Source organism: Mastomys coucha, unplaced genomic scaffold (assembly GCF_008632895.1).
Source record: "Mastomys coucha isolate ucsf_1 unplaced genomic scaffold, UCSF_Mcou_1 pScaffold23, whole genome shotgun sequence".
In the NCBI taxonomy this organism is placed as follows: Eukaryota; Metazoa; Chordata; class Mammalia; order Rodentia; family Muridae; genus Mastomys; species Mastomys coucha.
In genome coordinates, this window is record NW_022196906.1 from 8238116 (window position 1) to 8257162 (window position 19047).

Consider the following 19047-nt stretch of genomic DNA (forward strand, 5'->3'; position numbering starts at 1 on the left):
TATAATATTTTATAAATTTTAAGGAATATGACAAAAAAGATATTGTAGGTATTGAAGGGGGGTCTTTGAGAGGAGCAGTGGTACAAAAGGGAAACAAGAATGTGATTCAATTCTATTTAATTGAAATAAGTTTTTAAGTGGTAACAAATTTAGATAAATTGAAATCATGTAACTTTTCTCATCATAATGCAATAAAAGTATAAAAAAAGGTTTTAAGTAGTGATTAAGATTATATAATATTGGATAAGATAAAAAGAACAAAATAATTTTTAGTTTCACTTTATAGGCATTCTAGGCAATCCTTTTCAGGTCATGAGTAAAGCTGTATGTGGGTAACTTACCAGTGTCTCCTGCACATCCAGCTCCCACAGACTTGAGAGTCTGTAGGTTAATTAACATCTTCAGTGGGAAATAGACAGTCCTGAGTGTCAAGCTCTGTACCTACAGATAAAGCAATAATACCATCTCATAAACAGGAGGGCAGCAACCACCATCCTAGGATCCCCAGGGAGACCAATGAGTGAACTATTTCCTTTATTTTCCAAAGACTTAACAAAGCTTGAGAACTATTTCAAAAAAAAAAAAGGGAGAAGAGTCTGAGGGTCAGTGTACTGGCTAGTTTTGTGTGTCAACTTGACACAGGCTAGAGTTATCACAGAGAAGGGATCTTTCTCAATTAGTGATCAAGGGGGTAGGGCCCCTTGTGGATGGTGCCATCCATGGGCTGGAAGTCTTGGGTTCTATAAGAGCAGGCTGAGCAATCCAGGGGAAGCAAGCCAGTAAGGAACATCCCTCCATGGCCTCTGCATCAGCTCCTGCTTCCTGACCTGCTTAAGCTCCAGTCCTTACTTTCTTTGGTGATCAACAGCAACGTGGAAGTGTAAGTTGAGTAAACTCTTTCCTCTCCAACTTGTTTCTTGGTCATGTTTTGTGCAGGAACAGAACCCCTGACTAAGACAGAATAACCTAGAATGAACCCAGTAGAAATTAGAAGAGAGAAAGACTGAGCCTCTCCAGGAGGGATTACAGTGACACAGGAAGAGAACCTGAACTCCTGGCTCTCTGTGACTGCCCCTGTAAAACTGTTTTGGCCTTATTTCCACAGAGAGCCTCCCTTTCCTTTCCACACCAGCATATTTTCCCTTTATCTCTACATGTTCCAATACAGTCCTAGTTTATATATAGTTTATGATATCCTTTTAAACATGGACTTCGCTGCCAACTATCTTAGTTTCTCAGTGTCCCAATGCTAAAGTTCCAAGAAATGAATCTGATTGGCTCTGATTATCATTTTAAGCCACTCCACAGTTGCTAGTGATTAGTTCTATAGTAACAGAACAATTAGCTGTTCAGGCACATTCCACTCAGAATATTGAGTCTAATAAAAAAACATGTCTATGCATTTGTATTTGCAATGCAGAATGGGCCCTGGACCCCTTGACATCCTGTGGGAATATCACAGTGATGGTTAACTGCAGCCTGACACAATAGTACCCTCCACCACTTTGTCTTTTTCCTTGACTAGTAAAACTTTGGAGAAATTTAACTGTGATTTTTGTTTGTTTTTACATTTATTTTTAATCTTGTGATTCATAAACTCTAGGAAGTAATTGGGCTGGATCCATGGGCATTAAGTCTGAATGAAGGATGAGTAGAAAGGGTAAAAGCTTTTGTCTCAAGATCTGTCTTTTCAGGCACTTGACAAAGGAGACACATGAGAACCACTTTAACATTGTGCCTGGAGAGAGGCAATATGGGTAACACTGATCATTACTCATCAAGGCACAAAAATAAGGAGCTTGAAGATTTTACACATACTATACTTTCTTAGTGAAACTATAAGAAGTTTTTAGTATGTAAAAACTACCATGGGGCTTTCTGGTCCACTAAGTTCTAGTTCTTTCTTTTAGAATATCTTACTTTTCCATCCTTTTACTAGTGAAAACTAAGAATGCAGTTCCCATGTAGGGACACTTGACATGGAAAGGAGGGAAGATTGTTTCAGCTAGTCTTGTTTGCTCAAAAGAAACATAGGTACAGTTACTCACTGAGTCAGTAGTGGCAAAAGAAATCCCTGCAGGGATAAACAGGGCCCAGAACTGGAGACAAGAATGGAGAGCTGATCCAAGACTAGGGTGCTTTCTTTTCATGCACGGCCCCACCCCTCTTCCCCAGCCAGCATTGCTAGTTTGCACATGGTGTCTGACATCCTCTCACGATCTGACAAATAGCATATAGTCTTAGTTTCCTAATGCCAAATTTCTATGTAAGGAATCTGATTGGCTAAGATGGTTGTTTTAAAAGACTTTAAAAGGATTAACAGCCAATTTCTAGAATGTCTGTCTGTCTTTGAGTCAAAAGACTATCCTATAATACTGATCTCAGACAAGAAGTGACCACATGGCAGAGCACTGAGCACAACTGTATAGAATGGGGCTGCCAGAAAAAGGGGGGGAAAGAAGACCATATAGGAGGATATGGATGGTTCGAATAGGTATGAATAGGTATAAATACCTCAGGTGGCTGGCAGGCTATGTGCACACAGTTCATTCACCTTGGCAGCTAATCCTACTAATTGAAAAAGCTATGGGCTTGCCTTAATGGGTATGTGAGAACAGCAATGTCACCTCTCCCTCTGCTCTGTCACCTTATGTTCATCTCTGCATGTCCATGTCTAGTCATGTGCACATTAGTCACCAAACACTCAAACATTTGGAATTTTAACCTAACATGCAAAAACTATTTTCTTTACCCAGAGACCATCTAGTTGCTTTAGTTTAGAGCAACACACCAGCAGGCAAAATTATCTGTCACCAACCATGACTGATGATTGATTCCCAGAAGCCACATAGAAGAAGGTGAGAACCAACTCCTACAAGTTGTCCTCCATTAGTGTGCTGTGGCATGTATGTGCTGTAAACACTCACAATAAATAAGTAAATAAATAAATGTTAAATATTTTTAATTAATTTTAAGTTATTAGAATTAGGAATGATGAATACTTCTTTGCCCTATCTGAATGCTTATTTCAATAGATGTCACAGAAGCACCCAAATATATCTGGTGAGTGTATGACAAATCTAAGACAATTCACCTGGCAGGCTAACACAAAGAATTCATTCAAGTAATAGTGACACTAATGACTAACTGAATACAAAATGCCAAGGTTGAAATCATATAACACTTTAAATACAAGTTCAAATCACAGTTCTTCCTTGAAACAACTATGTGACACTCAGTAGACCTTTATAACTATATATCATATGCAAAATGATTATAATACAACCAGTTCATTGAGAGTTGACAAATATTAGTCAAGATGAGATATTATATGCAAATTACTGCATAATGATTGACATGCAGTAAGTTCCCAGCTTATGCTATTAGTTGCTTTTATTACTATATAGATAATGATTAGCAACACTATGGTTTCATAAGATTTGCAGAATATAGAGCAGAGGTAGGATTATATCTTCAAGTCTTAATATATGTGGACATAATAGAAGTGGTACATACAGATAACTTACACATGTGGATGGAACATGGCACTGTAATGGAGCAAATGTGAAATAATAAAGTTAACTAAGAGTCTTCCATCAGGAAAGGAGGAAAGATTCTGTTGAATGTTTAATGGGCAGTGTTCTTAGGAAATAACTGGGGGATTTCACACCATGTGGCAGTCTGACTGCCTCAAAGTTATGCTTCATGGGAGTTTTGTAAATGGAGCTTGAACTACATGCAAAGAGGAAATGGGAACATTAAGATGAGAGCTGCATGTGGATAGGGCTTCTCAGATGGAGTACCTAAGCATCACTCTTGGAGATGGGAGAAGGAGGTCCACTACTCACATTTCATTTTATCTAGGAGGCTTAGATCAGGTGACCAAACCCTACTGTTTATTCCCTGCCTGTGTTCTCTCCAGTACCAGTCGTTACATACTGGTGTTACTACTTGTTTAAGGTTCAATAGTCTGAATAGCTGTTTTAAATTGTGACTTTTGTGTTCTTCATATTAGGCCTATAATAAAGCAAGTGCCTGCACATGGGAAGCACTGTGCATAAATGCAAGGAAGCATTAAGTAAGGAACATGAAAGCAGGAAGCAAGCCCATTGCAATATTACTCCGCATCATTCTCTAGTCCTTGGAGGAAATCAATCCTGTCTTCTGGTTGATGTTGTAATTGTATGAATATACAAGAATTCTTCCTCAGATGTCCCCAAAGCTACTGCTAAAGGGCATCTAGTTAGAGGCATAAATGTCTGAAAGTTCTCTCTGAGCTCTTTGCGAGCACCCCCAACCCCCACCCCACCCCGCTATCCTCCATTTTCTATTTCTCTTTTCTAGCAATGCAGGGATTATGCCTCAGCTGCAGCATTAGATCATAAACCTGTCCTCTGTCAGTTTTATCACCAGGTCTTACTCTTTGGTAAGAGTTGAGAAAACAAGAGTGTGAACAGAAGGATATTTAGACCACATATACTTCGCAACACATGCTTCCAAACTTGCAAGCTTCTAGCATTCCATAAGTTGCTATTGTGGTTCCTAGTTTGCAATTCATGTTTGTGTGCATCACCTTAAAGCAGCATTATACCACTGAAGTGCTGTGTGGTTGTATCTTTTATTGAAATGGAGATTATCTCCTTTCTACCAAGGCCAATTGGTGAACTTTATGCTTGCATGAAAAGATATTTACAATTTTAAGATTATTTGGGAACTTATTTTAGTAAAATAGTATGTCCACTAGATTTCAGTTAGCAAACTCTCGTGCATTTCATTGTTTCCATTTGAAGAGCTTTTGAATAGCTCTTATATTTTTAAGTGCTTATAAATACCCAGCCAAGTAAGACATTCCTGGGAGATGGATGTCTAGAGTCTAGGTGTATTACAGCTACATTCAGAAGCTCTGAAAACTGCACATGTAGATCATTATGCCCTTCTGGGGTCCCTCTGATTTTTTCCCTCTGATGTGCCAATTCCTGAAAATCCTTAAAAATGCAACACTAGTCTAAGCTTTCTAAGTCTTTGATGATAGCTGTTCTGTGTTTCTACTAACAAGCCCTACTTATAAACTGCCTTATTCTCCCCTGGACGTCCCAGTTACCCACCCATCTTCCTTTTCTAACACTTAGCCAGTGCACTTCATGGTTACCTTTACATAAAAAAAAAATATTTTTTTTGCTGTAGATGGGAATTATGGATGCAATTTGTCACCTATATGATATTTGTTCCTCAAAAGACTTTGGGGCGGTGAGTTTAGAGTGACAGGGAGATGAGCTGGATAACAGGAAATGTCCCCAGGATACAAAACAAAACAAAACAAAAACCAAACACAGTCTCAAAGTATGCTTGAATGGCTAATGAAATCCAGACTTCAGGATTTATCACCAATACCATGCCCTCCATGGCCTCAAGAATTTCTAGCCATAAATTAACATAGTTCTATTTTAATTAAATTTCAAAAATAAGTATCTTATCCACTATTGACGGAGACTAAGGTCTTTCTTGGTTCGAATTCACCCTTTTCCGCTTTCCATGTGCTAGAGGCAAGTAGCTTTACCTGCCGGTTAAGAGGGAGGGCTGAGACGACAGTGATTCTCTAATCTGGACAAGGTGGGCAATCTTCATGGAGATCACAATCAGTTCTGCATACAGTGTCAATGTCTATAATAGTTCATTATTATTATTAACTGTGTATTTGTAGCATGATACTTTTCTTAAAGATAGTCCCTTATAGTACATGCTTCAAGCCCTTACAAAACTGGATTAATCACTGACAACTGCACCCTTGTCAGATTGGAAAACTGAGGCTTAATATCATATAGCTCATGGTGGTACTGTACTAAGCCCTGCATTTCCTCATTTTTTGTATATTGCTATCTTCTCTACCCCCCACATTATATTACTCTAAAGATGTCAAATGTCATTAAACTCAAAGATCTTCAATGGAAAGCAACCTTAAAAGTATTGTAAAGATGGAATATCACAGTATTTCTTATAAGCTAGTGATAATTTTCAAGTGTTTTACATAGAACCAGACCATGGTCACACAGTATATGAAAAGCATAACGCCCTTCATATGGCTTCAGCAGCTATTCCTGCTATACTACTCAGATCACTCAGGTGAGTACCACAGGTACAAAAAAATTCACGAATAATAAATGTTTAAAACTAAATTCATTTTTTAAGAACATGAAGTCAGCTGGCATTGGGCAATGAGAAAGAAATTGACACCATATTTGTGGGACTTCCACTTGCAATCAGCCTTTCAACAGGGTGTGGGGTACAAAAGCAGTGTGTGGGTTAGAAGAAGGCTAGCAGGATCTGGATCTTAGCAGATGGCACAGATATTCCTGTCGGTGGAATATTGAGGAGACAAAATGGGACTAAGCCCTGGCCTTTTCAGAGATGATTTTATTTCTCCTTGGAAGTAGTATTGGTCTTGAGCCACAGAGGGAAAAATAGCAGGAATCTAAGAGCTGCAAGGGAGTAATCAATTTACAACCCTGTGAAGTGCAGATTCCTCTGCAAGAAACAAATTACAGAATTTACAAATGTGGAAATACTGCTTGGTATTACAAATGTATAAAAATGCTTAGGGTAGTAGTGGGAGAGAGAAAGGAAAGAGGAGAGGGAGATAGATAGATAGATAGGTAGATAGATAGATAGATAGATAGCCAGGAACATAATTCTCAAGGTGTCTTTACTAGTTGATTTTTGATACTGAATCCTTAGCAACCACATAGGAAATAGTAGGTAGGTCGATAGAATGAGAGTCTCTAGAGAAGTCCAAAATTCACCTCATGTCATTAAGTAGGTGCCTCCTTTCAAAATAGCTGAACATATTTCCCTCACCACACCCTACATGCTTAATTTGTGTCAAGAGCATTAATTTTATAAAAGTAGCCCCAAGCAATAATCATTTTCAGAGCCAAATAAGAAATCATGAGACTTGGACCCAATCTTTCTGTTCCACAGAATTATTTTTTATGGGCAATTCTTCACAAATATTTACTAGAATCCTTTTATAAGATTTCATCACTGTTATTAGAGATTAGAAAGACCTGCCCTGAAAGAATGTTTGAAAGTAAGAATGCAAACTCATTGGTCTCCAGGATGTTCTGAGCACTTAGCTGGAACACAGGTAAGACTTAGGGATGTGTAGAGCTCTACCTATGTCCTTCAGAAGTTCGAAGTCTGATGAGAAAGCATTTTAATCATCACTCCAGCAGAGAGCTTGATGGTAGAGCAGAGGCCTAGAGAGGGAACATGATGCTTGGACAAGCATTTGAGTTCAGTAGGAAATCTTTCAACAGAAGAAAGGCAATGACTCAGTAGGAGAGGGAGGGTGGGTGGAATATTAATGGGCTGACAGGAGAGATGACAGAGCAGATTTGTGTATTCAAATGACTGCTTCATTGTGGGCTTTTTCAAACCTTTCCACAGAATATGCTCAGCAAATGTTTAAGAGCCTTCAACTAGACCCTGTATCCTTCTACTCTAAAATTCTCTACCTACCAATGAGAACTGTTAAGCAAAATCTTATATATGAGGAAGTTTGTTACAACATTGGAACACCCAGAAACAATGTAAAAGTTCAGCCATAGAGAAATGGAAAGTAGTTATGGTGTTTCCAAGCCCTAAAACTTCATGCATATCTTGTTTAAAAAAATAGTCACATTTGAAGAATATTTCAAAATCAGCAAGATGGTTATGACATGAGTTTCAAATCATGCAAAATATTTAATAAAGTATCACCCTAAGTTTTTAATGAAAATATTAAGTAGATTTCAGCAAGATGGTCCAGCAGGTGACTGTATTTGCCTGAAACTCATGGCAGAAGTTTAATTCCTGGAGCCAACATAGTAGAAGGGAAGAACCGCCTCTCACACTTGTCCTCTGACCTCCATGCCTTTGTTCCTGAGTACACACACATGTGCACACAATAAATAAACAAAGTTTTAAAAAAAGTAATTCTTCACATTGGTAGCAAGTTTTGCTGATATTTTACTTTTTAAGCATCTTCCCTATTTTAGACAACAGAGGATTGGCATTTCTTCCCATTTTGAGTAAAGCCAAAACAGCTGGCTTTCATCTTTCCCTCTAAGTGATCAGCATGATCTTAAGTTGGTAAGTCACTCCGTAGGTCTCATTCTCTTTAACCAAGCTGGCTGGTGCAGGAAGGAAGGCCTCAATGGGTGAAGAATTGAAGAGAAAGACAAGAGAAAGCTGGATTCTGCCATATGAAGAAAGCTGGGGGTGAGGACCCAAAATGCTGAGACCAGAGTATGATTCAATGGCACTGAGCACTTCAGGGGAGGGAGAACCACACAATCACACATCCCGGGTCAATCTAAGAAATGTTACCAAACTCCAAACAAACAAAAAAACCCAAGCCTGGTGTCACACACCTTCAATTCTGAAGCAGAGGCAGGTACATCTCTGAGTTCAAGGCTAGCCTGGTCTACAGGGCAAATTCTAGGACAACCAGGACTATGTAAAGAAACACTGTCTCAAAAAACAAAACTAAGAAGAAAAACAAACAGCAAAAAGGAAACATTATCATGAAGTAGATGATCTATAGCTGAATAAATGGCTCTATAGACAAGGCTGATCAAAGTGGAGGGTGGTGGACCAAAGAAAGCTCCGTTAGTAATCTTAGGTGGAGGACATCAGTTGTGCCAGCATGGACTCTGTGCTATCATCTCTTGGGATTTATTTATTAAAGAATGTAAAAGACCTCTCTACAAAAGAGACATATGCTCTTAGATGGGAAAAGGAGGAAAAGTTATAAAAATATTAGAAAACAATTTGAAATAAAACACTATTTGAGGGAAATTCAATCTTCGGACTAAATTCACATCATCCTTCAGTTTCCTCCATTGCTTTAATATGAACTCACATAAAGTTAGCTTTATCACACAAACCCACGGGGCACGGTAGTGTGACACTTTAATCCCAGCACTTGGGAAACAGAGGTAGTTGAATCTTTGTAAGAGTGAGGCCAGCCATAGTGAGTTCCAGGACAGCCAAAGCTACTTAGTAAGACCCTGTCTCAGAGAGAGAGAGAGGATTTGGGAGGAGGGAGAGGTTCTTATAGATTAAGAAACTCAGCAAAAATGGGAACACATATGTGTTTCAATTTTCAGAAAAAAACAAAAAACAAAAAACAAAACTGCCTTGCTGACTTTCTGCCTAGATTTCTTGGTTCTCTGCAATGAAAGGCACGCAGTAATTTCTTCCTTCATTGAGTCTTCTTGTTTTTACCGTTTCTTTTAACTAAATGTTTAGCACCCCACCCAAATCACTGCTGTTCTAGGCTATATAGGTCTACTCAGCATCAGGCCACTCTTTGCTAGTTATCCCTAGCTAAATGGACCTTCACACTTACCTAACCATATCACCTAGACCCTTGGGGTTTTCCAGTCTGTTTAAACTGGTGCAGGCAGATTTTCATTTCCTTTGTTCTTTGTGTAGGCTTGTTTAAGGTGTAAGTCTCTAAAGAGGATGGAGTGGAGACATATGTTGAGTATGGAAGAGACAGGTAGTTTGAACAACAGTTTGGTCTAATAGCTTTGTTATGCTAACCGTGCAGGCTTCTCCAAGTGCGCCTTCCGGATTTTACATCACAGGACACTAAATTCCTAACACAGGGTAGTGTGTTAAATTAAAAAATAATACAAGAAATGTAAACCAGTGGGTCAGTTCTTTAAAATCATCTCCACAGATACATTCTGCAAACTGCAGGCCTTCACAAATCCTGACACACTCGAGACCTTTAGAAAAAGAGAAGCCGAGAATACAGATTAGGTTCTCAAGAGCGAAAACAGGTGATGTCATAGCACGCAGTGCGGTGTGGTCACCGCCGAGGCCGGCTGGGGAACTGCAGTTCCTAGGAGCTTGGTGCTCTGCGCCAGTAGCAGAAGCACCCTGTCATGGGCTCCGCGACACCGGTGCACCCTGCGCCAATCAGGTGCTCGCTCTGCGCCGCCTTTGTTCTCACTGGGGAGCAGGCAGCTGGAGGCTAGTCTGCAGTCCCGGGTCCGTGTTTGGTCCCTCGGGGTACCTGGCTTCCTCACTCGACTGTGTTGGGCATCTGGTCAGCTGGAGCTTTCCTGTGACTTATGCCTTCGGTCTCCAGAACATAGAAGCTAAACCCTGACCTCATCGTTGTCAGTTTTGAGAGAGGGAGGTCCAGTCCAATGGTTTTAAACGGCAATTCGTACTCAAATCCTTCCATCTTAGGCAGGGATTGTGCTCTGCACGTCTCTAACCAGAGGCCTCCCACAGGACTTGTGCGTGTGTGTGTGTGTGTGTGTGTGTGTGTGTGTGTGTGTGTGCCAACCTCTGACTTGTTCATGATAAACGAACTTTCTTTGCTGTGAGAACGATCGTCAGAGAGAGGGAAAAACCCCTAAACCAAAGATGCGTCTCCAACTCCAATAGCTGTACAGACTTCCGTCTCTACAGTCTCAGGTAGTTGGTCTTTCGCACAAGATTTACAGAGTGCGTAAAGAGCATAAAGTTCTTTGAGATCTCTGGGAGCAAGGTGCTGCAAGATCGCAGTCCTCCTCACAGCTATTCTTAGATTTAGACCGACCCAGAGAAAGCCGAACCACTGCCTCGGAGGAAGGAACGTTCTAGCGTCCACCCGGCCTACTCCCGAGAGATCAGGAAATGTTTAGCTAAGTCTCAGATCCTCTAGCGAGCTCTAGCTTCCAGCTATTTAATCTCACTCTCTATTCTGCCCAGTCTTGCAGAGAGGCGTGGCTTGTCCTGAGGATGGCCCTAGAGTCCCTGATGATTTGCATACACCACACCCCCCACCTCTCATTGGTAGACTGGAGTCCCTCCCATCCCACTACCTAACTAACCCACGGTCACTCTTCAGCATCGAGCCTCGGAGATAAACTTAACTTGCCCGGAGATTCGTGGTGCTCTCGCCTCCCGCGATTGGCCGACGCCACTCATTGGATGCGGGCGCGGAAGGGGGCGTCGCCAGTGCGATCTGATTGGCGGGAGGGGGCGGCGCCCAGCGCGGCTGCTCTGAAGGCGGCGGGCCTCGGGGGCGGGGCTGCACTGAGAAGCTGAGACGGCCGCGGCTGCTCGTCCTGGCTGGCGGGGCGGGGGTCTGGCGATGGGGGCGGGAGGAACAACGGGCCGGTGAGCGCCGCGGCCGCCGTCCCCGCCGAGCTCGCGCGGGCAGCCGCTGCACCGTCGCTGCCGCCCGACCCCCTGAGAAGAGAACGTTGAAGCAGCCCTCCGCTAGCGGCCGCGGTGACAGCCCGGCTTCGGCGAGATGAACCGTGGTGGCAGCAGCGCGTCGGCCTCGGCCAACTACCTGCTCTGCACCAACTGCCGGAAAGTGCTGCGGAAGGTACGGCGCGACTGCGTCCGGCAGTGAGGCGCTCCCCACGGTCGGGGTCCGGGCGGCGCTTGCGGGGGGGACACTACGCGAAGGGTTCCCCCGCGGGGTCCCCGCGCCGGGCCCCTGGGCTGTCGCCGGGTCTGCCCCGAGGCTGAAGGGATGCTGGGATGCTGGGAGGAACCGGCTCGGCTGGGGATGGAGGCTGGCCTGAAATCACAGCAACCAGTTTGGTCTGCGGGAGCCTGGCTGCCTCTCCCCGGTGGCTGACTCTGGGGGCTATTTTCTTAGACTGGGTCACTTCTGCCAGGCCTTCGGTGCCCTGGCACCGCCTCTTGACATTCTCTTGGTGGGTCCCGAAAGGCACCATGAAGGCATCTTGAACTTTATGCCCATGGGAAAGGCTGTTCGATCTTCCAGCGTTTTCGGCTTGGGTTGGTGGAGGTGGAGGCTGGAGACGACTTGGGTTTGTTCGCCCTTCTTATCATCCCCCACCGCGGTGTGGATCGAGAAAATCCGACCCAGGATCGGCTTATTGCTTTCCAGAGTGACTGATAGAAAGTTTACTCCAGTATTGTTTAGCTTACTTGGCTTAATCGCCCCGTGGGGGATGGGGTTTCAGGGAGAGAAAGGATGACAAAATGTCCCTGTAGACGCAGAAGAGTTTTTAATCAGATCTGAACAGCCTCCTTGACTAATATAATCTGTTTCCTTTTCACACTCTTATTTTCACATTGCATGAAGTGAAATCATTAGGTGAGGTGTTTCTGTTTGTCCAGCACCAATGAATTAAAATTGCTGAGCTGTGCATATCTGAGAGCTAAGATGAATATGGTGCCTTTTTTTGTCAATTTCCCTTTCTACAGTCAATTTAGGATTGCTCTTTATGTACTAGGAAAAACAAGCAAGCACATAAATAAGCAAGCTCAAATATTTGCGCTCTTTGTCCAAAAACTGTTTTTCTTCCTCTGTGGGTCAGGCCAAGTGCCAATCAAAGTTGTTTTTCAAGCCTCTTTTCCCTGCAGCGGAGCTGGGTCTTCCCCCTCCTTTCTCCTATTTTATTTGAGAGCGTCAGGAAAGCAAAGGAATTGCAGGTTTGAAGTTAATCAAACAATTAAATACGCCTTAAATTGTGTTTATTGGATATGTTTCTCTTAAAAAAGATTTTTATTAAATGTGCATGTTGAGTATGTGCAGTTATTTTTTTCCCCATAAACTCCTGGATCAAATTACAGTTGAAACTTGCTCAGCTCATTGTAGGGCAGCTTGTGAGAAACGTAATGTATCAGAAGCTTGGTTCAGCTCAGTTGAATGTTAACTCTTCCACTGCTGGACCAGATGGCATCTGAATAGAGGTTTTAAAAATTATTGTTTCTTAATTTTTAAGCTGAAACTGTCTTTGTCAGGAAAAACAGTGCCAGTGAAACCTGTTTAATTCAACTTACCCTCTGTTAAAATGGAAGGGAATGTTTTATCCTCATGTGGAGAACAGTGCTATAACTGACTATTTAAGTGATATAGTTCTATTAAAATTGAAGCACATTAAAATATTTAATAAAAAATTTAAAGTTAATGGCAATTTGTTTGGCTAACAGGGTACTTGAGATAGAGATTTTGGCTTTGCACGTTTTTATTTTTCTTTTGAAAGAGCTTTTATGTATCCGTGGCACTCGCATTAATGGCATATTTATGTTTTTCTTTCAGTTTTTTAAGAAACTAACATTTCTGTTTACCTGAGAAGATCATCTTACTTCCAACCATAACTATAAGAAGGAGAAGTATGTGCAAAGTGGGCATTCACATTTTTCTATTTTATAATTGTGCACACCTCTGCCAGTATCCAGCTTTCAGTAACTACAAAGTGTTTAATTTTGACTCATGTAGTGGCATGAAATGAATTTAGATGAGAAAAGAATTGTTTGTGCCAGTTAAGACATGATCTGGCAACATTTGAAGCTTTATAAGACTGCCATTCTTAAACACTCTAGGAAGAAATCAGTACCTAGCATTAAAGGCTTCATCATCCAAAAAATGCCACATAAAGATTTACTTCTAACTATAATGTTTTTATTTTTGCTAGCATATGACTAAAGTTAAGTCTGCAGCCCTCACAGCCCGATCCATTACGTTTTCTTGTTTCTATATAGTAGTGTACGGTAATAGCAAGCACATTGGTTTTAGCTGAGTGAGGATCACAGTAAAGAATGAATGTCTCCTGCATCCATATCAATGACCCTTGGCTATTAGAACTGTCATCAAGAAGGAGTAAAGGCCTTTTCCTGGCTGTGAGCAATATATGCAATATATGATGGCTTCTGAAGAAACTTTAAAAGGAACTAAATTAACTCAATGTCTGAACAGTGAATTATGGATTGTATGAGAATCTTGTTTATTCTTAGAAGTGTCTTCACAGTTTTGGTCCAGTGCCTTCCAAATAAAGAGAATTGTTAAAGTATTGAAAGTATCTGATTTGGGTCATAGAAGAACAAAGAAGAAAGCAAGAACATCAGATCCATAGCTCTAAGTCTGTCTGCTCTGTCACCCGTTATACAGTTTAATGTACTTTCTAACAAGAGGAAATACTGTTTACTTTTGAGAACATAACAAGACTTGAAATGTAAAGCATTCTACTTGAAGAAATTCCAGTGACAACCACAGGGATCTAATCTATAATTTCAAACATGAAATGGCAAAGCACATTAAGGAAAGAAGGTCAACTGTCAGCCCATTCACCTGCCATTTCAAAAGTAGGGTGGTGTACTACACATACATGAGTGTTGAACTATTATTACTTTAGGAAAATAGAATTAAATATAAATTAAAGGATTTAACATTTTAATTTCTTTCCTTTCTTTCTTTCTTTCTTTCTTTCTTTCTTTCTTTCTTTTTTTTACAAACAGGCTCTCACTGTGTAGTGTGGGCTATCTTCAGTGTAGTTCAGGCTAGCCTTGAACTCTTGATTCTCCTGCTTTGGTCCTTCAAGTGCTGAGATTATACATGTGCAGTTTTTAGTATGATTCTAAATAGTTCTAGTGATATATCTTGCTGTGGCTATAGTATTTTTTCACTTATGCAGTTTGATATTTTTATAACTTTTTGATGTTTATGTAATCAAAGAGACTATCAAATAAAAGGGAAAATGTTAGTTTGACTCTTATGAGCCTTGCTTAATATAATCAAAATGGTCAGTATTAAAAATTTAATATAGTTCACCCAATGGGATGTATTTTACTTACATGATGTACAGGTGGCCATCTTCTGCCTTTGGCTAATGAGCTGTCTTGTGTTTTATATTTTTGATTGTGAGATGGTTCTAAAATTAATATTAAATAACCTATGCAGAATTTGAGCATTGAATTTGTAATAGCAAAGCTAAATGCAGTGCTCTTCAAACTGCTCTCTGTGGATCCCTAAGATGCTTCAGGGTATCACAATGCTTCGTTGGATTAAATATTTAAGTATATGTTCAAATATTTTTAATCTAAAATATAGATATTTGAAACATATACTTGCAATTTCAGCAAACTGGAATCTATCATAACTCTCTTGTTACAAGATGGAGATGATGATGTAGGCAATGATGACAGTGTGGTTATAGATGTTAGCGCTTTTTATGACCTTCTTGGTTAGGAAGATTGTCATTGTTTGAGAAGGCACTGGCCTTTATAGAAACATTCTTTCCTGTACATAGCTACTCATATCATGTATTTGTTTCTGGGACCACAAGCTTGGTAATATAAAATAGCTGTTACTTTGTAGCAAAATACTTATTAAAATTGTTGCTTTGTGTATTTAGTGCTTCATAGTTCAATGTAAGGTTTAATTTGTGAAGTGGCTTCTGCTACTTCTCATAATTTATAAGATATTTACAGTTCGATCTTTGGCACTGGTCTTTCAGTTTAGCTAACTTCCTTGAGACCTGGGTTTTTCCTGTAGACAGCACATGGTTTCTACCTGTCTTGTGGTGGCTTTTGTGGCTTAGAGAGAGTGTATATGCAAGCATTATGCAAACTCTCAAATGTCACTATACAAGAATGGAAAGCTCAGTCTATATGTTTTCCTTTGTGTGTTAGAGGATTATAGACAATAATACACACTGAGTAAGTTGGCTAGTTGTCATTTCTCATAGGAATTTTAATGATGGCTACTAAGAGAGATGTCATGATGGGGTTTTGATTGAGAATAACTGTTATGCACATTTTTTGGTTTTCACATGTTCATTTATATCCTCCTGTCTTCACCTACACCCTCCTTTAAAGAGTAATATGATACAGTGCTTTTGGATTTTCAGATAATTTAATTAAATTGCCTTTGATAAGGAAAATTGGTATTTGGTTTGAAAAGGCCATGTATGTGATAAGAGTAATGTGCCTAGTAACAGAGAAGACCTGGGTCAAAGCAAGGTCATCGGGTTACTCAGTCTAGGAGAGTTATGAAGTCTCCTGATCTTTCCATCTGAATGTCCCAGTGTTTCCTTTGAAGACAGCGACCTTGCTAGTTTAAAGAGTGCCTTTACATCATCCCAGGTTTCTCTGAAAACTGAGGTTTAGGTGACAGAGTGTGCCATCCAACTAATAAGAAGCACTCCTAAGCTGGGACTCTGTCTCTGGGATGGACTTGTCTCCTGCAGTGCTGAGGCTACCAGGGACATAATTCCACACTTAACCTCTGCGGAATACCCCAAGGACACCTAGAACTGGGATTAAGAAAGTCAGCCTTTGATTGAGTTGCAAAAGCTAAAGAAGAAAGAGTGCCAGAGAGCCAGCTACCCCTTCTCAACTCTTGGGCGCTGGTAGGCTCCTCACCCCATACTCTGGGCTTTGGACTCTGGGACTATGTCTAGGACTCAGAGGTGCTAGAAACCTGAAAACTGTGCTGACCCATTAGCATTGAGCATCAAGGGAATGGCACCACTCAACATGGCGGAAAATGATGCGTTTCATTTACGAATGCTGTTGAAGAAGCAGTAAGCTTTATGTTTTGTTGAGTCTTTACCCGTGAAGATCCAACCTTTTCCATGTGTGAGACAGTGGGAAGGGTGTACAGCACCTCTGTAGGAAGCTGCCTGTCTTATGTGTAAACATATGCAGTAGTTTTAGCACTGAGCTGAACCAGCCAGTTTTTCATGCAACCCACGTTACTCAGAAGAAAACAGACAAACTTTGCTTCCTCAGATCTCAATACTTAAGTAAACATATATATTAAAATTACAAACAAATTTTTGTAAAATAATGTTTGCTTCCATTAAATTAGAAAGTTACTCATATCTGTGCTTTGTTTTTGAGATAGGGGCTCATTATATAGTCCTGGCTGACCTGAAACTTAATTTGTAGACCAGGTTGGCCTCAAGCCCCACCGAGATTTGCCTGCCTCTGCTTTCTTAGTGCTGGGATTAAAGGCATGTCCCACCATTCCTAGTGTAAATTTTTCATTTTTAAAAGTCTCTCCTCTTGAGGTAAAGGATTAATGGGTGTGATTTTTTTTTTTTTTGATAACACAACAGATCCCCATGAACTAATGTTTTCCTAGTGACTAGTATATGAAACCTGCTACCCCACCGCCTTCTTTTAGCCAAGAACCAAACCATTACATCACAGTGGACATAAACTTTGGGTCTGACTATTAACTGTTATAACATTGACAATGAATATTGGGAGTTCTTTTCTTTGAATTTTCAAGTTCAAGTTATTAATTTTTGAGAGAAAATATATATACAAAATGCAAGGATTTTTTTAATATAGTACAAAATGTTAAGTTGTGGTTTCAAAAGGGGTATTTACAAGTTTTGATGTGATATCAAAGTATTCATAATCGTCTCCTTTTTTTCAACCACATATCTGATTTTCTTTAAATATTCTGCAGTCAAAACATAACAGCCAATGAATGCAGAAAACCCAGCTGTCTTATGATAAACAGACATTGAAGAGATATGCAAAAATGTAAATATGAATCTCACTGTTTTGATGTGGAAAATAAAGTTCTATAAAGATGCATGATTTATGTTAACATGTAATAGACTTTTCTTTTAGGTGAATTAAATATTTCAACTTTCCCTAACTTTAATTCCTACTACAACAATTATTGACAATTATAACCTACTCATACACATAAACAAAACTTCTCTGGCATTTGCAATACTTTTTGAGTATGAAGGGCTTCCATGAGTAGGATATCTGAAGCCTGTAGGCTGGAGTTACAGACAGTAGAGTTTAGTATAAGGAATTCTATGTTGAAAATGAAAGGAGAGCCCTGATAGCATTGGCAGAAAATATGGATAAGGCCAAGCAGTCCCTTCTGCTCTATGCGGGGTGCTTGGAGACACTTTCTGGTATCCTTTCCTTGATGCTCTAGAAACTTTCCTCTTACCGTGGTCAACCACAGATGATCTTTCTCTGGTTCTCATGGGTATCCCTTTATGAGACAGAAATTAGGTGGCAGAGCAAAACTTTGATTCTGAAGGACTGTGCTCTCTTTTATGTGAGGAAACTGAAGAAATGTCTGGCCCAAGGCTATGTGCATGATACTCTAATTGATTGGCTGGAAAGGGAAAGATGGCCTTGAGTAGCAGGCCAGGCTCTACAGCCTGGAAATGGAGGTGTGTAGAAGCAGGAGAGAGACCAGGGAGAAATCAGGCTACAGAGAAGTGTGGTCCCAAGGCTCTGATATCATCATTGTGTGACAAAGGGAAGAAAGCAAAAGCACTGGTGTGGGTGAGAAATAGCACAGTTCAGCAATCAAAGGTCCTGGTGGCTTTCCTCACAGGTACAGGGCAGCTGAGCGGGGTCGGGGGTGGGGTGGGGTGGGGAAGGATGTGGATGTGGTGTGCAAGTGCATGGATGCTCAGCAGCCATCATCGGGCTGCCTGTCCTATGGTCTCCAGGGTACAGGACAGGGTTCTGTTTACTCTCTGAGATTAACTAAGACTTGAGAGTAGCAGCAGCATCTGGCCTATGGTTAGATATCATTGTGATACGCATGAGGAAGGAAGTATAACTTGCCACTAGTCTTCCCAGCCTTTTCTTTCTGCTATTGCCTGGACACCAGGCTACCCAGCTACTGCATCATGTCCTTCACATACTTCATTAGAGATAACAAGTTACATGGATTTTTGTCTTACCAGATGGTCTCTTATTTGGGATCTGGTTCATGAAGTTGTTTTTTTTTTTTTAAACTCTTAAATGATGAGACTTTAAACACATAGGTATTGGCAGTGTATTCATATTGGATACAATACAGGACAGCTGATAGAGTACAACTGCACCATTTTCTCTCTCTCTCTCTCTCTCTCTCTCTCTCTCTCTCTCTCTCTCTCTCTCTGTGTGTGTGTGTGTGTGTGTGTGTGTGTGTGTGTGTGTGTGTTTTCTAGCTTGGTTCTACAAGGAACATTTTCTGAAGTACGGTGACAAACATGATTTGAAAAATAAAGTGTACTGATGCCCAGCTAGGTTGTTGTGTTTGATTGTTTTGCTATTTTATGTATTTTGTGGCCATGAGACTATTTCAACTATCCTACTAGCCTTCAGAGAGTGTTGTCTTAAAGAACAAGAACATCTACTGAGAGAGTGAGGACACCAGCCTCTGCTTCTAGCCATGCTTAGAAATATAAAGTAGCCATTGCTTTGCTGTGAATCCGAGTTGTAAATACCTCTTAGGAATTCCTAAGAGGAGAAATTCCTGGCAGTGTT

The 19047-nt window shown here is 40.7% G+C and overlaps 1 protein-coding gene and 1 long non-coding RNA gene across 3 annotated transcripts in view; one reads left to right on the forward strand and one right to left on the reverse strand.

Annotated features, from left to right (window-relative positions):
* Positions 1-350: 350 nt before the first annotated feature.
* LOC116073811 lies at positions 351-11023 on the reverse strand. The gene is made up of 3 exons (XR_004111917.1): positions 10872-11023; positions 9389-9495; positions 351-441 (listed from the first exon to the last, which is right to left on the reverse strand). It is a non-coding gene; the product is annotated as an uncharacterized LOC116073811 (long non-coding RNA).
* Positions 11024-11050: 27 nt separating this feature from the next.
* The window catches only part of Sesn3 (sestrin 3), a 55658-nt gene continuing 47661 nt past the window's right edge, over positions 11051-19047 (forward strand). The window contains exons 1-2 of one of the 2 annotated variants that reach the window (XM_031345921.1): positions 11063-11374; positions 13067-13140. Coding sequence is in view for 1 of the 2 variants with exons in the window: in XM_031345920.1 (XP_031201780.1) it covers positions 11297-11374 (78 nt within the window). In the remaining variant the exon portion in view is untranslated. Of the gene's footprint in view, positions 11375-13066; positions 13141-19047 lie in introns of both variants that reach the window. The other variant, XM_031345920.1, reaches the window with a different exon arrangement.